The sequence below is a fragment of the Rhodamnia argentea genome, chromosome 1 (assembly GCF_020921035.1).
Source record: "Rhodamnia argentea isolate NSW1041297 chromosome 1, ASM2092103v1, whole genome shotgun sequence".
NCBI classification, from domain to species: Eukaryota; Viridiplantae; Streptophyta; class Magnoliopsida; order Myrtales; family Myrtaceae; genus Rhodamnia; species Rhodamnia argentea.
In genome coordinates, this window is record NC_063150.1 from 1,884,278 (window position 1) to 1,904,328 (window position 20,051).

Below are 20,051 nucleotides of genomic sequence, written 5' to 3' on the forward strand. Positions count from 1 at the left end.
GCTTTTTTTTAAATGGTCTTTCTAAATTACTATAGCTTTTAATTTTCAAACCAAATCCATTTTCTCCATTAGGACTAACCAACCAAACTAATCCTAAGAATCCACGAACTAAAAAAAAACTGAAAATGAACACACCAACCCCGTGCGATGCGATGCGACCAAACTTGCAAAGCTCGTGGGTCCCACGCAACAGAGGAAACGAATGTCCTCCTCGTAAAGGGCTCGTTCGTAATTTAGCCTCAACCCGGAGCCCAATTAAGAACCCTCCCTCCTCCTCCGTCCTCTCCACGCTAACCTAACGACTTCTTCTTCAGCTCGCTCGACACTGCAATTCTAAAGAGCCCGTCGCCTCCCTCCCTCCCTCTGCTTCGCCGCCCACTTTCTTCCCCCACCCCCCAAATTTCTCAATCGAACCAAGAGCTTCACGGAGAGATTATGGGAAGTAGCGCCGATACGAAGCTTCCGATCCCCGGTCGGAGGAACATCCTAATCACCAGCGCCTTGCCTTACGTCAACAACGTTCCGCACCTCGGCAACATCATCGGATGTACGTTTGGTTGGTTTGTTTCTACGTGCCGGACCGGATTGGATGTTCGTGATTCTTTCTGTGCGAATGTGCGAGTTTTGGAGCGATTGATCGAGCAGCTTAGCTTCCCGTTCTGGTTTTAATCCTCTTTTTTTTTTTTTCTTTTTTTCTTTTTTGGGTGTGCGTGTGTGGATATTTAGCTCAATAGTGGCAATTAACTCCGTATTCTTGCATTTCTGCGCGCTTCCCTTTGCTCGATATTATAGGCCGAGTTCGTGTGGTAGCTCGATCAATTGGCATGCAGAAACATACTCGAATGAGATATTGGGATAGTATGGGAAATGAGTAGTTGCGTGTGGCTGTTTACTTCTTACAACCTGTAATTGATTTCCTTTTTTTCTATTTTTTTTTCTGTTGATTTGGCCTTTTCACCTCCAGAGCATTTGATTGATCTTACCTTGTCGGGACAGGTGTATTGAGTGCGGATGTGTTTGCTCGATACTGCCGCCTTAGAGGTTACAACGCAGTGTATATTTGTGGGACTGATGAGTACGGGACTGCAACAGAGACTAAAGCCTTGGAGGAGAAGTGCACACCACAGCAGATTTGCGACAAGTAAGTTTAACTTCTCGTAATTTCTCTGCATCATCGTCGCTTCAAAGGAATGGACAATGGTTTGAAATGCGTGAAGAGCATAATAAGTTTCCTCTTCTTGATTGAACATGTCTTTGGTAAAAAGATTGTACTTGTTCTTTTAAAGGCGTTCCGGGTTTGCTATGTTCTTGGTTGTGCATGTGGTTTTGTCAGCGATGTTATCTTGGAATATTGTGCAGTGGGTCGCAGCATTCATCTCTGTAGGAACGTTGTTGACGGGAAAATTATTTTATTTACATTCATTTTTGTTTGATATAATCTTAAAAAGTGATTTCTTATAAAATTTTCAGTTGAATATTTTCTCCTGTCATGCTTCAGATATTATGCAGTGCATAAGCAAGTCTATGATTGGTTCAACATAAGCTTTGATAAGTTTGGACGAACATCAACCCCCCAGCAGACTGAAGTTTGCCAAGCTATTTTCAATAAATTGTTTCAGAACAATTGGCTTTCTGAGAACACAATGCAGCAGGTATGAAAGTTTGGCAAGCTATTTGCTTGTTCATCTTACAAATTCATTCATGCAAGTTGCTCACATTTACTTAATTGAACAACGTTTCATTGTGACAGCTTTACTGTGATACATGCCAAAGATTCTTAGCTGACCGGCTTGTGGAGGGTATCTGTCCTACCGCAGGTTGTACCCATGATTCTGCGCGGGGCGATCAATGTGAGAAGTGTGGAAAGCTTTTGAATCCAACTGAGTTAATTGAACCTAGGTGTAAGGTACCACACATTTTCACTAGTTTTTAGTTTGTTAGTTTAATTGGTATAGGCATGCTTGTACGAGAGGCCGTCTGCTATGCACTTTTATACATTGTAAATGCGGGGTACATTACTACTAGTCAAGATGATATCAATGCTTAGCTAGATTGTAGAAATTTAGGACTTGTTTTCAATATATAACATCAGCCATTGTCATGAGAGCCTCTTTCTTTTGCTCCTCTGAATGTCTGTTTTTCATCTTTGATGCTACTGAGAAATGAAACGAAAGAAACAGATGCTTGCATGCTTAAATTGACTTTAACATATTGTCCTGTTTTTGGGTGCAATTTATCTTAATGCTGCTTGTTTACAGGTTTGTCAGGCAACTCCAAGAATCCGCGATACAAACCACTTGTTCCTCGAGCTCCCTCTGCTGAAGGATAAATTGGTGGAATATATTAATGAGATGTCGGAAGCTGGATCTTGGAGCCAGAATGCCATTCAAGCAACTCATGCATGGCTAAAAGAAGGACTAAAACCTCGATGTATTACAAGGGATCTGAAGTGGGGAGTTCCTGTACCCCACGAGAAGTTTAAAGACAAGGTTAGATATTATCTGGTCAAATATTTTGAACTCTCGTGCTTCTACAACTGAAATTATGAGTAATCTTGGCGACAGGGTTAAAGATATCACATTTTTTTATTTGTTTTCTTTCTTGTCTTCATTCCTTTAGAAAATGATCTTGACATGTGCATTTCCTTGTCTATTGATGCAATGAGTAAGGTATTCTATGTTTGGTTCGATGCACCAATTGGGTACGTCTCAATAACTTCATGTTACACACCAGAATGGGAGCAGTGGTGGAAGAATCCTGAGAATGTGGAGTTGTTTCAGTTTATGGGCAAGGATAATGTACCATTTCACACCGTAAGTGTCAGACTTTTCTAGTTTTTCCTTACATTAACTGTCTTTAAGGTCTTATTTATGCTTTGATCCCTTCTTCTTTCTCTTTGTATCGACAATCTTGAATGTCCTTTCTCTGCTCTGATGGCTAATGCTATAACCTCTCCTTACTGATATTTGCCCAAACCTGGTGATGTTGAAATTAGTCTCATTTTGTTGTTAAGTTCAACGCAATCTTGATTTATATTAGAGTGCTAAATCACCTTGTGGAATGTTTTTCCTGAATGACTCGTACAGCAGTTGCTAATTTTAATTGTGATGCTGGGATGGCAAGAATCACAATTGCTAATTTTTGTTAGTCTTATTATGTGGCTGATAGAAATTTCCAGTCTAAACAATTTTCAACCAATTCTATAGAATAGCCCGTTGGAGAGTTTCGATTCTCAACTTATGCTTTGGTGTGTATGACATTAACTCAAAGCAATATTTCTCTTAGTTATCCAAGACGAGGTCCATTGTGTAGTAGATGTTTTATTGGTTTCCAGTGTGAATTCTCTTGTTATTTCAGTATGTTATGGCCCACATTTTGATTACTTAATCACGAAGGTGGCTGCCCATGATTTTCTTTTGGCTCACCAATACAACAATTAGCTGCTCTTACTTATGCTGAGATCCTTCGAAAGGGAAACATGGAATTTATCAATAAGCAGCTGAACCGTCCATTCTTTTCTCTAAATAATCTCAATGTATGGTGATAGTAAGAAAGAAAACTAAGAATAATTGGTAAAATGGCATAAAGCTATTTAGGTATACTTCAAATCAATCAGATTCATTGTATAGTATTTCATCTAAGATTTGTTGAATCTTCTCAATCTAGACACATTACTGTAGTCCCAATATCATTCCTAAATGGACCTCTTCGACAAGACCGAATTTTCCCAAGGTTGAATCTAGATTCTGATTTCTCTTTCCACCTTTCCTTGGTTTTTCTTGGAGGTTTTTATCAAATTCACATACACATCAAAGAAGAAAATTGTCATGTGGCACATAAAAAATCACTTTGGTTATACTTTACATTTCTGCCCTGTAATTTGAAGATATTGAATAAAATTCAAGGCTGCTTCAAACTGGGAGAACTCAACATATGGGTTTCCAAGATTTATTTCTTGTGATCCATGAAATTCCTGAGTTCAAAACCGACTCAATTTTACCAGCTGATACACAACATTCAAAGAGTACTGATCCAAAGAAAAGATCATCCTTCTTTTGAAGGCCTAAATTCTAAGATCCTGCTGTATAAAAGAAAGATTTGATTAATCCTGGTGAGGAATACTATTGTGATGTCTAGTTCCTTAAGTAAAGTGAAACCTTTTCTTTAGCAGGTGTTGCACACAATTTCGACCTTAGAGGCAAATTTTTCTGGTTTCAGGTGATGTTTCCATCTACTCTTCTTGGAACTGGTGAAAAGTGGACCCTGATGAAGACAATTAGTGTCACAGAGTACTTGAACTATGAAGCAGGTAAATTTCCTGATTCTTGCATCTGGAAATGCCAATGATCATTCTGCTAATAATGATCTGATTAGAAATGAGATGATAGTTTTTCCACGCATATATAATTTTTCTGTACACATAAGTATCTCAGATTAGCTCGAGCATAAATTGCTTTTTCCCGCAGGAAAGTTTTCCAAGAGCAAAGGGATTGGAGTTTTTGGCAATGATGCTAAAGATACAAATATTCCTGCTGAAGTATGGAGATATTACTTGCTAACTAATAGGCCAGAGGTAATATTGTGGGTGCAGGATCAATGACTTGTTTGATATATGCCAATTCATATTGAATTTCCGTTCACAATGCTATTCTGTATTTGCAAATTAGGTTTCTGATACATTGTTTACCTGGGCGGATTTGCAAGCAAAACTGAACAGTGAGTTGCTGAATAATTTGGGCAACTTTGTTAATCGGGTGTTGAGCTTTATTGCAAAGCCTTCAGGTTAGTTTGGTGTTTTGGCAGTGTTTGTAGATCTTATCCCTCTTTTGCTTCAGACATGGAATATTTTACTTTTAATTCAACTAATATGTCACTTATTTATCAACTGGAAGCTTTCTAGAACATTATTTTTGTCTGCAGGTCTAGGATATGGTTCTGTTATTCCTGATGCTCCAGGTGCTGATTCACATTCCCTGACAGTAGAATTGGCTGAGAAAGTTGGCAAGTTGGTGGAACAATATGTGGAGGCCATGGAAAAGGTATTCCCTTTGGGAAATGGACAATTTATTTCTCTTAATTCCCTCAAAGAAGGCACAAGTTAGTCTCATGCAATAATCCAATTCAAAGCACATAATTCAGCAACCTTCTGCCATGCTATTTGATTCTGCGATGTTGTCTAACTGCTAGTATTCTAAACAAGTTAGCCTTGTCGCTTAGAAAAGAAATCACTAGTTAAGTAATCGGTCACCTTATCGAGTAGTAGACCTGACAAACGGGTGGTTATGGTTGGATTTGGGTGGGTCAAAAATGGGTCTGACCCAAAATTGACCCATTTTTTTAAGTTGAAGGCTCCGTTTGTTTTGCAGAAAATGTATAGTTTGGAATATATTTTTCTAAGAATAATTACATATACTGCTTATAAAAATGAATAAACAAAAAATATTTTCATTGTCCCTGAAAAATATTTAGACATAAATTGTTATCTACAACGGGTATATTTTTCATTGGTTAATTATTTCAAGCGATCGGTATTCGAAAAATGTTTTCCAAATCATTTATTTTCCGCAAAATAAATAGAGTCTAGCAATCTAGTAAACAATACCAAAACCAACCCAACCAACCTAGTTTGTCCACATTGGTATTTTTCTTATTTGTACGATTTTGGCCATATTGATACAACAGAAAAGAGTGGGTGGCTATTTCGGGTTTCTATTTGGGGCTTGGGACAAATTGGGTCTTTAAATGACGTACTCCTTTTGGGCTCAATAGTGCAACTTCAAGGCGCTCTCTCTGTGTTGCGGCGAGAGAGAAGTGCAAAGTCTACCAAAGATGCGGAGCAGAATAGATTCAGAAGCACAAATAAAGGAGAGAATTGATGCAGTATTATTTAAACCAATCAAAGGCTTGATATGCACTAACCAAGCCTAGTGGCCATGCCCTCCCTCCCTCGTGATGTCAGATCTGACATCGCTGGTCACTGTGGTCGTGGCCTCGCGACCACCTGGAGTCCCTCTATCTTTGTTGATTGGTGGGTGTGACAATGATTGTCGGCACAGTTGAGGCTTGACGCAACACAGGTGATAGACGATGGCTGGCCAAACTAGACATCAGAGGAGACGTGACGGCGGTGTTGGATGCCATGGTGGTGGGCTTGGTGGAGGACAAAGAAAAAGAAGTGCTCGAAAGAAGCTAACCTTCTTAGTTTTTGAGTGGGCCGAAAATGAGCTCTGTACAAACCCATTAAGACCCAATCTGATTGAACTTTAAGTTTTTAAACCCACTTTGATGTGGCTCTTTAAATATTTAAACACCCATAATCTTGAAACAATGAGTCAAAATTGGGTCTATGACCCGTTTTGACACCTATACTGGGTAGTAGACACGGAATAAAATTTTATCACAACAGCACGGTAGCAAATCGTAGCCAATAAGGAAACATGTAATATACCTTTATGCCATATGGAATGCTCCATAGGGCCAATCTTCACAAAGACCACATAGGTCTACATCGGTGGTATAGTAATAAGCTAAGTAGCACCAACACGCAACACAACACGACACGTTGACACGTCATTTCTAAAAAAAAGACAATTCCGACAAGTTGGGACACGTTGTATATCAAATGTATATTTTTATATATGCATAATAAATAATCAGATATATATAAAAATATTAGCGGTGAGTTTTTTTTTCTTCTTACGTTAGAGATTCATGATTATTTTTTTTTCCCCGGTTAAGTATATTATTTTTGGGGTGGCTGGATATATGATTTAAGTATATATATATTTTGATAAATTTACATTTTGACGCTTAAGTTATTGAACATGCTTAAAATTGACCCCATGCGTGTTGGGGTGCCGGAGTCGCGTGTCACTGTCGTGTCCGGAGCACTAACCACATGTTGGTATGTCGGAGAGTGTCGGACACGACACGGAGGCCCGGGAGAGAGTCGGTGTTTCCTAGGTAATCAGGACATATTAGGGTAGTGTTCACTATGGATCGCCTCACTAAATAATGCGAGCATAATGTTTGCTACATGTCCATTGGATTTGCTTGGAGCAAATAATGCTCACTTTTCATTAACCAGTTGAAGAGAACATCATAACCTCATTCCAAGCGGGGTTATAATTGAATCCTTGTAATCACAAAGCATCCTGTACCCTGTTCTGTGTGGCCGAGAATTGTGTTCATTATGTAGACTCGAAAGCATGCTCCACATTTCTATACCACAGCATGTAATGACTTGCCGGTAAATTAGCCATTCTAGCTCATGCATAAATCTGCAATGTGTATAGGTGAAACTAAAGCAAGGACTCAAGACTGCAATGAGCATTTCAGGCGAGGGAAATGCGTATCTGCAAGTATGCTTGGAGAAGTTCTAAATGCTTTGCAAATGTACTGGTTGTATGTTTCATTTTCATATAGGATCTCTCATTCGCTTGCCGAATGATTTTATCTTCAGGCAAGCCAATTCTGGAAGTTATACAAAGAAGACCAACTGTCTTGCTCTATTGTGATGAAAACTTCTGTGGGCCTGGTGCATCTCCTTGCATGTTTACTTGAACCTTTCATGCCTTCATTTTCCATTGAGGTAACTAAGTTCTCCTACAGTTAGACGAGCCATGGATTTTGATAACGATTTTTGCATGGGGGAGGAACCATGTTTCCTTGGCTCTTATTGAAGGTGTTTCTGCATTCTGTCTGCTGGTGCTTCAGGTATTTAAGCAGCTAAATTTACCTCCTGAAACACAAGCTTCACTTCGAGATGAAAATGGGGAGATCGAGAGAGCTAGAAGACCTTGGGAGTTTATACCTGCTGGTCACAAGATTGGGGCACCAGAGCCTTTGTTTAAGGAATTGGTACATGTTTGAGCCTCGCACATCCATTAAGACAAATAAAAATAGATGGAAAAATTGTAACCTGTCTTAATTACTCTAAAATTTTCATTTTTTGGAGGCATCAATAATCAGTCAAGCTTAATATTTGAAATTTTTTGTTCTCTAGAGAGATGAAGAAATGGAATTCTATCGTAAAAAGTTTGCTGGAAGTCAAGCAGATAGAATTTTGAGAGCAGAAGCTGAAGCTGAGAAGGCGGCTGAGCAATTGCGAAAGACTAAATTATCAGGTGGAGCATAGTTGCATTTTCTCTTCTTAGGTTTGCTTGTGTTTTGTCTATAGGCCATGTGATAGATAAAGAAAGAATGTCCTGGTTATTCGGTAATCGTAACATGCCTTCCATGGCATGTAAGTATGGATGTAAGAACCATTTCTATTGATAATTCTGCCTCACCCGTGTGAAGAATAATATAAAGTCCTACTTCAATCCCATAAAATGTGTCATGCATAAAAAGGAAGCAAAGTACAATACAAAGATATATATTCTTTAGAGTTCTTCAATTGGTCGTTCTCTTATAGTTCCTGCCCACAGTGTATTATTTCATCAGACATATACCAAAACCTTTGAAATTTTCAACCTTAATATCTAGACAAAATTCCATGAGAAATCATACCTAACATCAACATGAACTGTAATATTCTGATGGAATGGAGTGGACAAGTCGTTTCCTAATCTTTTTCTCTCTCACACACTCATTTAATCTTTTACAGTTATAATGTTTTATCTACTCATTACTTATTTTCTGATCTATTAGAATTGTACTACTTATAAGTTGTTATTTGAAAGGGATGTGATAGTAACATTTACGAAGAAAAGACAGCCCTTCGATTGTAATTATGAAATCATTGAATGAACAGGTTTTCTGCAAGATGTAGACTCAGTAGATAATAAATGTATATTCAGGGATGTGATAGCAACATTTACAAATAAAAGATAACCCTTCGATTTTACTTATCAAATCATCTCATGAATTATCTCATGAATAGTAGGTTTTATGCAAGATGTAGACTCAGCATATAATAAATGTAATTTCAGTAGTCAAATAAGTATGTATATATCTTCAATTTTATATCCTCAGAATGCATTGACCCAAATTCTTGTAAAAAAAGAGAAAGCAAGATGTGAACCCTAACCCTTTTTCCCTTAATTTTGTTTACTTTTGTTAACCTACGTACTATTCATGAAATTGCTTTTAAGATTGTGATTTTCTTTAAAAGTATAAGGATTGCAATGAGTCAAGAACTAAAGAACTAAAGAACTAACAAAATATGATTAAACAAAATTTAGACGTGTAATTAGATACAGTAGAAAGAAAACATACATCATTCTGCAATCATATCTACATCAAAATCCCCAGTAATGGTCAAGTTCAACCCAGCCAGGATAAAGGTCATGCAGAGAGCAATTGACAAATGAAGGTAACAATAATAAAATGAAACAGGTCAATTTGAAGCATATTATGTCAGGAACATGCATACGAATATACTACTGTGGTGCAGCTGACAGACCAAACAACTTGTCTGTGGCCAAGTTTTTGATACTATTGCCAAGTTATGGTGGAGATAGAGCATTTCATCGATCTACGAGTCAAATAAGAGACTTACTGCTTCTGTCCGGTTTCCAGTGAGATTTGGAGCAGCAGTTTGACATTATCATCGTATGCTAACAAAGAAACTTCTTCTGTGATAGATGGAAGCGGAAAAAAAGCACAACCAGCAAAAACATCAGCTGGTGCAAAATCCAAGGCTCCTGCCGCTGAAGCAGAGATTTCCATTACCAGACTAGATATCCGCGTGGGCCTCATAACAAAAGTTCTGAAGCATCCTGATGCTGATTCATTGTATGTTGAAGAGATTGATGTTGGTGAAGGTCAAAATAGAACAGTAGTTAGTGGCCTCGTCAAGTATATCCCTCTGGAGGAAATGCAGGTTTTTTCTCATTTCTAACCATGTTGATTTTCCACAGCATATTGCCGACCTTGTTTTGCAGCATAGATATGAACATTTTAGCTGACTTCTGGCTTATCGGTGAATCTACTCTGGCAGAATCGGAAGGTTTGTGTTCTGTGCAACCTGAAGCCAGCTACCATGCGTGGTATCAAGTCACAGGCAATGGTTCTTTGCGCTTCAAACAAGGAGAACACTGAGGTGCGTTTGACGGAAATCATTTTTGTTTTCTTGCTCAGTACACCTGTTATGGCCTCGAAGGAATGGGTTTTGATCCTCTTTAACTAGTGAAAGGCAACAGCTAGTATTGTGAAGTGATAATTTAGAATTGGGGTCGCTTGCTGAAATCTTCCTCTTTGTGAACCTTTGCAATGAAACATTTTGAGGCTTGGCATCTCTTGAGATGTTTACTTTTGTTGATATGACAGTTCTCTGCAATCCCAGTAAGTAGCCTATTTTCAATAGTCATCTACTTTAAAAGAAATTATCGAGGACTTTTTGGTATGGTTGTGCTACATGGGTTGATTATGGATGGTCAATGGACGAATAAACCAAGCCATGACATATGATTTTTCAGGTTGAGTTAATTGAACCACCTGAGTCTGCTAAGGTTGGAGAGAGAGTTACATTCCCCGGGTTCGAAGGAGCGCCTGATGATGTATTGAACCCTAAGAAGAAGGTTTGGGAGACGCTGCAACCAGATCTGCACACAGATTCAGGACTAGTAGCACACTTCAAGAACATCCCGTTCACCACATCAGCTGGTGTTTGCAAGGCGTCATCTATTCAGAATGGCTCAATTCGATAAACTGCCGGGTAGGCTTTTAAAATTTTGGAGATGTAGCGGCTCATTGTTTCTCTCCTCTTCAATTTGTAGACAAAAACCTTGGGTTTGCCTGTGTTGCCAATTTCTGGGCTAATGATTCTTCAGCCCTTGGAATGGTGTAAAATGATGATTGGTCTATAGCTCCCCAACAGATTTTTGACTCTAATAAGGCTGTTCTCTCGATAGTTCAGCACGAGGAAATGTGACTCTGCTTTTGAAGGTTGGGTCTTATCTTTGTTGTTCCGAGCACAGCGCCCGGGGCATGTGTGAATGTCAAGCAAGCATGTGCACGCACAAGCTCGGAAGGAACGACGCTCGTTTTGAGTTTGTAGAGGCACCGGCTGGGGCCACCCAGCGTGGCAGTATCCCACATGCGGCTGGGAGGTTTGCAGCATTATCCACAGGGAAGGTTGGAGATGAGATTGGGGGACAAGTTGTTTTATGATGATGAGTAAGGAGAGGTGGTACAAATGGCGGTGGTAACTAATTGGTAATTTTGCCTGTTTCCGGATGAAAACTCCGAAGCAAAAGTTGAACAATAGGCTGGGCTGGGTCTTTCGATCAGCTGTCCGGCACCAATCGGTCGGCTATTCTTATTCAAATGCTTTCTTGGGAGGGAAGTTCTTTGGAAAATATTTAAAAATCGTTGGCGTACAATGTCACAAGAAATTGGCTGGTCCAATAGGGGATCGCTTCAGAAACAGTTTCCTCCAGCTCGACGAAGCTGCAACCGCACGATAAGGGGATGCCTCACCCCCCCTGATTAATTCCTTGGAGGTTGAGTCAAATGAGCAAATTTCAGATTGTGACATCGTCCGTGGGTTCGAGATGAAGAGGAAATTTTCACGACAAGAGTGAATTGGATCACAAAGGGTGGACTATCTAAATAGGCATTATGCACATCGATTCCGGCTACTTCTTTTTTCACGTGTGTGGTCATTCTTACTTCTTTTTTCACGTGTGTGGTCGTTCTTCCATGAGCTCATCGTAGTTCACTAAAGTCATCAAAATCATGCTTGTCGATGTAAACATGCGATAAATCAAACCATTAATGAATTAAGGTTATGCTCTTAGGTAGATTATTTTTTATTTCTTGTTCATATAGAAAAAGTTCACATAATCGCCAGATAATTCATAGCAAATAAAATTGCGAAGAGAAAAAATCAATCACATTCCTACTGTATATTCTAAATTGTGCTACTTGTGCGGTCGAGATCTTAAATTAACACAGCTTTTTGTATTTAATCATGTCGTTAATGCTGTCGATACACCGCTGAGGTAACTTAGTCAAGTCAAATGGCGCATTTCTATAATATTCGGGATTAAAAATAGAAAATTCGACTTAAAAAAATAGAATTAAAAATAGAAAACAATTTCAAATAACAGTTGGAACACTTGTCGTCCGGACGGAAGATGATTATCCCCAATGACCATCAGACCGTAGACGGCACCAGAAGTCACAGCGTGGCACTTCCCCATTGGTCGTTCACCATCCTTTGGTGACCGTCGTCGGGATTTATCAGTCCTCAAGCCTCTCGTCCACGAGGAAGAAGAAGGAGAAGAAGAAGGACACGGCGTTAAACAACAAATCGAATTGAGGGCGAAGTCCCACTCCGAATTCACTCCGAAGATTGAGATTATGGTGAAGAAGCGAGTGCCTGATTGGCTCAACAGCTCGCTCTGGTCCTCCGCGCCTCCGCCCGACGACGAGCGCCTCCTCCGGTACGCTTCCAAGTACGCCGCCGCCGACAGGGACGAGCCGCCGGCGACGGATCCCCCGGCGCCGGTTCCGCCTCCGGTCATCGCGAGGGAGGAGCCTGCGGGAGCAACGAAAGCCGACAATGATGACGAGAACGGTGGCGCCGAGAGTCCGTCCGGGGAGGAGTTCGCCAGGCAGGCTCAGCTCTTGGCCGTGGTGAGGTTTTTTTTTTACCCAACATTATGGATGTGAGTGGTGATTGTATCGGGAAATGCTTGAACCGGGGTTTTTAGATGGTTGGGAATTGGAATTGATGGATGATTTGTTCGGTTTGGTGATGTGTAGCTATCGAAGAAGGTGATAAATGTGAGGGAGTTGAGAAGAATTGCATCACCTGGGATACCGGATAGCACAGGGGTTCGTCCCACCGTGTGGAAGGTATTGTTGTGCTTGCTTTTGTTGGTTTTGTAATTCATGTTCTGTTGTGGTTCAAATGTTTCTGACAAGTAGTAAAAGCGGAAATGGATGTATGACAAATTGGCCAAGTGTTGTGGTGAATTTCCTCTATGGCTAAGTGCGGAAATTAACACAACGCAGTGTTCAACTGGCCTGATTTGGAGGGTTTAGTTTTTGTTTGTCTCTTACTTTTTATCGGTATGGAAATTAAGACAATGCAGTGTGCAGCTAGCCTGGATTGGAGGGTTCAGTTTTTGTCTGTCCCTTACTTTTTATTGCTGTACAGTTCTATTCCAGTAGATTAAACAAGGTTTAATATGCGACTGGTCGATTGTGGACCAGCTTTTGCTTGGTTATTTGCCTCCAGATCGTGGGCTCTGGCCATCTGAACTTGCGAAGAAGAGGTCACAATACAAGAACTTCAAAGTGGAGGTTTTGACAAACCCTGTAAGTAAAAGGCAGTGTTCTCAACGCCCTATATGTGGCTTTTGAAGCAGTTTCTCTTCTTTGATGAGGAATATCATGGCTACCTTCAGTAAATATAATGTTAGACTCGGAAATGAAGTCTAATCTTCTCTTACTAGTGGAAGTCCTTATTTTATTTAACCAACTTAGTTTTGTTCAAATTTCTCTGCTTGCTTATGGGTGTTGACAAGAGCTGGCAGATTAAGTTAAACTAATATTGGGAACTCAAGCATGGGGTGTTTCATCGAATAAAACCTGTAATGAGCGAAGCTTGAATTTCCATTTTAATTCTCTGGTTTTTTTTCCAATTCTGAGAGGGGGACTTCCCAATATATGTTGGTTTTTAGCCAAGAAACCCTTGATGCTGCGACAAATCCTAAATAAATCGATTCTTCTCTTTCCTAATCCCCCCACAAGACTTTCGCCTTTCCGAGATTTGATTACTTTAGCTTGTAAAATATGCTAAAATTGTCCAGCAACCTTTGCTTCTGATAATATATAATGTATATGGGAAGAACAAGTTAGAGAGTCTCTGTAGATAATTTCGAAGCAATTATTTCCAATTTGGAATTTTTCTGGGTCTTAGTCTTGGAAAAAAGTTCCATATGTTGCAGTGTCGTGGCAATTCTTGGGGCCTGGTTTTGTCATCTTGTTTTTGTGAGATCTTGACTTAGATGAAACATGCTGAAATGTAAAGCTCACTACATCTTATTAATGACTTTACTTTTTTCATCTTCAAATTTTTCGTCTATTAAAAGTTACAGACTTATGAACTTCTTGTGGTTAGTTAGTCAGAAATCACGAGAAGGTTGGATAAATCCACAAGCTGCGACAATGACGAGTCGAAATTTCAAAGGCGTGGCATACTCAAGCGATCAGAAATAACTCATGGGGAGCATCCCTTGAGCCTTGGGCAAAGCAGTATCTGGAATCAATTCTTTCAGGTACCAGAGAACGTTGCAAATAATTTTGAATGGAGTGGCCAGAATATTACTTTTTCTTTTGATAATTTGAGCTGTTGCTTCTCATTGGATATAAAAATTTTCGGTGGAATCTGCTGTGTGTTGTCAAAGGTGGAGGTATAAACATCTCGGGGGAAATGCAACCTTTTCTTGTTTGACTTGTCATTGAATCGTGGATTTATTATTGTATTGATATGTGACTTGAAGATGTGTGAAACATGTATAATTCATTTAAATGTTTAATTTTTTAAAAAGGAAATGTCATTCACACTATCTGAAATGCCAGTTGGGTTTCTAGGTACACAAAGGTGATGATAAATATTGGAAGTGTATCATGCACTTAACTTATCTCTATCTGTCATGTCTGCTGTGAGTTTCAACGAAGAATTCTCTCTCACTGGCTTGTGAACTGTATGTTGCTTTAAATGTTAGTTAGCGTTTGAACTGAGTATGAATATGTGTTCCTTTTCTTAGGATGCAGCCATTTTAGAACAGATTGACCGTGATGTGAAAAGAACTCACCCAGATATCGACTTTTTCTCCGGAGATTCAGCATATGCAAAATCTAATCAAGTATGCTTGTTCAATTTGTTAAATTAGCGGAGGAAATCATTTTTCTGATTTGTTGTGTTCATAATCGCAGGATGCTCTGAGGAACATATTAACTGTGTTTGCTAAGTTGAATCCTGGCATACGATATGTCCAAGGCATGAACGAAATCTTGGCTCCTCTTTTCTTTGTACTGAGAAATGATCCCGACGAGGGGAATGCGGTATATCTTTCTCAGTCCTTTCTGCACTGTCTTGAATTACCTTTAAATATGATGTTTTGTATCATTTTCACGTTTCCTTTTCATTTTTGGTATATCCTGTCTATTATTCATGCGACTTATTGTAATCAAATGCCTCATGAAAGCTTTATGGCCTACCTTCAGTGGTGAATGTATTACAGTAGTGATTACTTGAGGAATTCAACAGTTTGTGGTTAGATGTGGAGATTTTCTGGAAGCTTTCTTCCAATATTTTCATTTACAGCACCATTGTGCTTGCCCTCTTATCACGACATTGGCACCAAGTATCGTTTTGCTCATTTATTGAAGTCCTTTTTTAATTTTATCGTCTTATTTTCTTATATGCTAACAGTGCTCGTCAAAGTTCCTCACGATCTTGTAGGCGGTAATTTTTTTAGTTACCATTCGCTGCTTCTGCTCATATGCTACTGTCAATTGTGATATCCTCTCTCTATCATGCGTACTGGGTTCAAGCTTGCCGAGTCTTGTCGGCCGCTATAAATGCAGCTGACTACGGTGGTTGAGTGACTGATCTGCTGGTGGTGGAGAAAGAGAGAATTGTTGTCTCACATACATCTTTCTTTTCCTTTTTTTATGTCTTGGTCTCTGTGTGAAAGATGTCAGAAACAAGGTAATCAAATTTACAGCAGTTATTGTCATGGATACAGGAGAGAGAATTGATTATCATCCTTCACTGTTTAGTGTTTGAAATTTGAGTCTCTTAGGTTAAGTTATTGTGACAGCTAAGTATTAATATAGGTAATTTGAAGTTTGGAAATTTGTGTGACAGGGAAGTGTGAATATACGACACTTTCTCTTATAGTATCATATGCTTCATTGTTTCTTATCTATGCATGATGCAGGCTGCCGCAGAAGCAGATACTTTCTTTTGCTTCGTTGAGTTATTGAGTGGTTTACGGGACAACTTTTGTCAGCAGTTGGACAACAGTGTCGTGGGCATCCGTTCGACAATTACAAGGTTGTCACAGCTTCTCAAGGAACATGATGAAGAGCTTTGGCGTCATCTTGAGGTCACAACAAAGGTAAGATGTAAACAAAGATTGACCAACCTCATCTCTCTCTTGGTTGAGGTTGTATGCTAGAATATCAACTAGTTTTTTTTTTGTTTTTTGGAAAAGAATATCAACTAGTTGTTCAAGAGCATAATTTAGGACATGTTTCTCCTGCTGCACAATCATTCGGAACGACGTCATTCTGCATGAGGGTTGTAATTTATTTGTTGATTTTCTTTAAGTCTTACCTTGTGCATCACTAGGTTCATTCATGCGCAAACGGTAATTGCATGGTCTGGGCACACATATGGGACTTAGTTCTTTCTGTGAAAACATGTTTACTTCAACCAGTGCATAGCATTCAATATCAACATCACCTTTATTCCAAACTAGTTGGGGTCTGCTTGTTTAGAATTTCACTTTCTCAGGTCCAAACATCTAGGAAGAGGAGATTGCTTCTTTTCTGAAGGACTCTATATAGTTTGATGCTGCAGAGCAAACAGGCATGGAATTGCAAAAAAAAAAAAAAAGCAACAGAATATGGACATCATGAATGAAAAATACAGAAGAAACAGAGCTCTGCATGCGTTGGACGCAAAAAGCAAGAACAAACCACATTTAGTGCAGCTACTCCATTGACCTATGTAGTGGTTATCATCAAAATGATTAAAAGGGCAATTGATTAACATTGACTAATAACTGAGTAACAATTATTGATTCATTTTCCATTATGTGATGGGGATACTTATCTCTCATTGCTCTGGTATTGATATGATGTCCTTTACAATTTTCATGCATCAAAGATCTCTCTGATGAACTTTACATATTGGACTCTATCACTTTTAAATCTTTAGCATTGTAAATAACATGAACTAATCTAAGACTACTTAGTGTTAATAAGTATTGAGAAAGATCGTACGATATTTACTATTTCATACCAGATGTTTATGGAAGTTACATGAGCTCTGAAGGAATATTCTCTGAGATAGAGCAATACAATTCTTAGTCTTTGACTTCTTCCTGATCTTTGTCATCTCGCTGATTGAACCTTACAGAAGTTTTCATGTTCAATATTGTCAGGTCAATCCCCAGTTTTATGCGTTTAGGTGGATTACCCTCCTGCTGACCCAAGAATTTAGTTTAATGGACATCCTACACATCTGGGACACTCTCCTAAGTGACCCTGAAGGTCCTCAGGTACATATTTTTCTCTTTGTGATATGCTATTATGGTTAAGTAAATGTGATGGCATCATACTCTAATTGGGATAGAAATGAATGAAAGTTCAACATAACACTCTTTAAAGAGAAGTGCTGATATAAGGGAATCGGGATGATTTGGAATAAGAGGTAAAAAAAGACTAAGCAACAGCTAGAATCATTGTCTGTGGATCTTTTCTTTCTATATATTAAATGATAAAGTATAGCAAAATATATACCAAGAACTGGTTCACGTAGGAATGCCTGTAGTGGTTCACGTAAGTACACATCGAATAACAAAGGTAGTTATTCATGTTTAAGCAAGTGCATTTAAATTATCTAGTTAAAATGATGGAGAGCCTATGAATGATGGGGATATTTCTCTGGAATCAGTCAATTGATTAGACCACATGAATAAAACTTAAACTAGACATTAATCTGTTGACATATGCTCCAAGAAGAAATGAAAGGAACCTGGATTACGAGGGAAAACAAGACTAATCAGCACGTGAAGTCATTTTTCCTGTAAACCTGTTATTTATTTACTTTAAGGGACTTCTGTTAGATGTTTAGAAATTTAACCATCTTTAAAATGATTGAATGCTGGTGAACTATTTGAGAATATTCCTCTCGAGTGTTGCCTTTTCTTGTTGAACTTCCAACTCTGCAAAAACTCTTTACTATCTGGTCCGCCACAATGGTTATTATGTAGTGTGTCTGTATTGTTTGCTGAGTCAGTCAACAGACAATTGTCTGTTTAAATTCTGTCTAGCGCGCTGAAAGCATGAAAGTCTAATTGTAATTCCAGGAGACATTGCTTCGCATCTGCTGTGCAATGCTGATTCTTGTACGGAGACGCCTTCTTGCCGGCGATTTCACGGCTAACCTTAAGCTACTGCAACATTACCCCTCTATAAATATTAGCCATCTTCTGTATGTAGCCAACAAGTTGCGTTCTAAACCTTCAGGTTAATTTAACCCCTCCTTATATCTCTTCTTCCTTGTTCCTTTTTTGGGGGGTTTTGCTTTTTCAAGTTTTTTGTTGGACTGTAAATCCATGTAAATTATTGGGTGTAAATGTTGGTCGTTGTAGGAAAAATTTCAACATCCAAAAATAGTCTCTGCTTTCGTCGGTTGTTATCATTTGAGTAGAGAGATCAGAGATTTTCCTTTTTTTATTCCCCTGGTTTTATTTATAGGAGCCTGCACTGAAGATTAAGAACTTCAGCTTTACACACGAAAATGTAACTTTCCCTCTCCTCTTGTTTCTTTAATGAATTACATGTGTAATTTGTCGCATTCATGGATCTTACATTAGCACTCGGTGCTAGGGATGTTCAAGGTTTCTTTCAATTCTCTCTGAAACTCAGAAAACTCCATGTGTTTGTTTTCACTGCATCTTGTTGGCAATATATACACGAACATGCTTCACAATCTGAACAAGTGAGTAGAGGTAGTCAGATTTGGCGTCTATTATCAAATTGATCTCATTTGATCACTAGCAACCATCCCTAGCACGTCGTGCCCGTTTGCATGGTTTTGAATCGACGATCACTGGGCGCTGTAGGATTCTAGTGAATCGATTTTTGCTGTCGAATCGAGAACTTTCATTGAACGTTATTAGCCCTTCATATTTGAAGCTCACTTAAAATTTAAGAAGTTACTCATCACGTTTAAGAGTTATTAGTTTAGATATTTTTTAAAGGTCGTTTAAATTTCTAAAATACACTGAATGCAAAACAAAAATACAAATTCCTGATAGGGGAAAACTCATTTTTGAGATGTGGCTAATCAATTTGGAAAATTCACTTCCTATAACTTACTGATCTATGTGAAAATTTTTGGGAAAATTGTCCAAAAAGTTTTAGACACATGCATTTTTGTCATTTCAGTCATAAACCTTTTAATTTTATCAATCAAGTTCTAAATCTTGTCCCAGTTTATCAATTGGGTCTATTTGACAAATTTTAGCCAAAAAATTGCTGACGTGGAAATTAACCTTCCTACATGACACGCTTGGCGCTAATGTAGGTAGTTTTTAATATTGTTTGATTTTTTTATTTTTATTTTTATTTTTCTTCTTTCTTTTTCTTTGTTGGTTGATATGGCCTGCGGGACTACTGGCCATTGGCTAAGGGTTAACAACCTCCATCAACCACTAACTAAGGGCTGGTGACCCCCGTCGAATCCAAGCCAAGGGCCATGAAGCCCTCGGTGGCCATAGGCATGGGTGTCGCGACCCTCGCCTGTGTTCGCTTTGGCCGGCAAGAGCCCGGGCAAAGGCCGCCAAGCCCTCGCCTCGCTAGATCTCATGAGCCCTCGCCTACGCCCCGGGCAAGGCCTCTAGCAAGGGCCACAAAGCCCTCATAGGGGCGATGGTCGTGGTCCTCACCAACGGGCTAGTCGGTAGGGGTGTCAAAATCGAACCGAAAAACCAAACAAGCTGCTAATCGAACCGAAAATTTCGCACATTTCGGTTCGGTTTGATTCGATTTTCCGTTCGGATAATGAAAAATAACCAGTCTTTCTTTTCAATTCGGGTTATTTCGGTTTGGTTCGATTAATCGAACCGTGAACCAAAATATCTTCTTTCTTGTTAAAAGGTAACATTAGCGATTTGGAAGAAATAATTGTTATTATTATTATTTCTTTTTTTTTCCCTCTTTTTGTGCAAAGGGCCAAAAGAGGGAAAAAAAAGCTCGTAGATTTTTGAAAATAAGAAAGTGATTTGCAAAGAGACCAAGTCTCCGCCGAGCAGTAGAACTTGGAGAGCTCGGCGCTCATATCGGAGCTCGCC

General features: G+C 39.1%; 2 protein-coding genes across 4 annotated transcripts; both read left to right on the forward strand.

The window, feature by feature from the left end:
• Nucleotides 1-297: 297 nt before the first annotated feature.
• LOC115743263 (probable methionine--tRNA ligase) lies at nt 298-10,889 on the forward strand. The gene is made up of 17 exons (XM_030677987.2): nt 298-547; nt 997-1,141; nt 1,499-1,652; nt 1,751-1,906; nt 2,259-2,489; nt 2,670-2,813; nt 4,219-4,309; nt 4,467-4,573; nt 4,668-4,782; nt 4,921-5,039; nt 7,296-7,361; nt 7,463-7,591; nt 7,717-7,860; nt 8,006-8,126; nt 9,588-9,826; nt 9,944-10,045; nt 10,422-10,889. The coding sequence occupies exons 1-17, from the start codon at nt 436-438 to the stop codon at nt 10,650-10,652; spliced, it is 2,406 nt and encodes an 801-aa protein (XP_030533847.1). The 5' UTR covers nt 298-435; the 3' UTR covers nt 10,653-10,889.
• Nucleotides 10,890-12,109: 1,220 nt separating this feature from the next.
• On the forward strand, nt 12,110-18,557 carry LOC115743264 (TBC1 domain family member 13). 3 transcript variants are annotated; one of them, XM_048285027.1, is made up of 9 exons: nt 12,125-12,585; nt 12,715-12,807; nt 13,168-13,272; nt 14,082-14,234; nt 14,727-14,825; nt 14,896-15,024; nt 15,981-16,085; nt 17,136-17,252; nt 18,063-18,557. In XM_048285027.1, exons 1-9 carry the CDS (start codon nt 12,310-12,312, stop codon nt 18,225-18,227), a joined length of 1,242 nt encoding a protein of 413 aa, XP_048140984.1. In that variant the 5' UTR covers nt 12,125-12,309; the 3' UTR covers nt 18,228-18,557. The 3 variants fall into 3 exon arrangements, with proteins under 3 accessions (XP_048140985.1, XP_048140984.1, XP_030533848.1); XM_030677988.2 differs by having other exon boundaries at nt 12,143-12,585; nt 15,906-16,085; XM_048285028.1 differs by lacking the exons at nt 17,136-17,252; nt 18,063-18,557 and adding an exon at nt 16,194-16,410 and having other exon boundaries at nt 12,110-12,585; nt 15,906-16,156.
• Nucleotides 18,558-20,051: the final 1,494 nt, after the last annotated feature.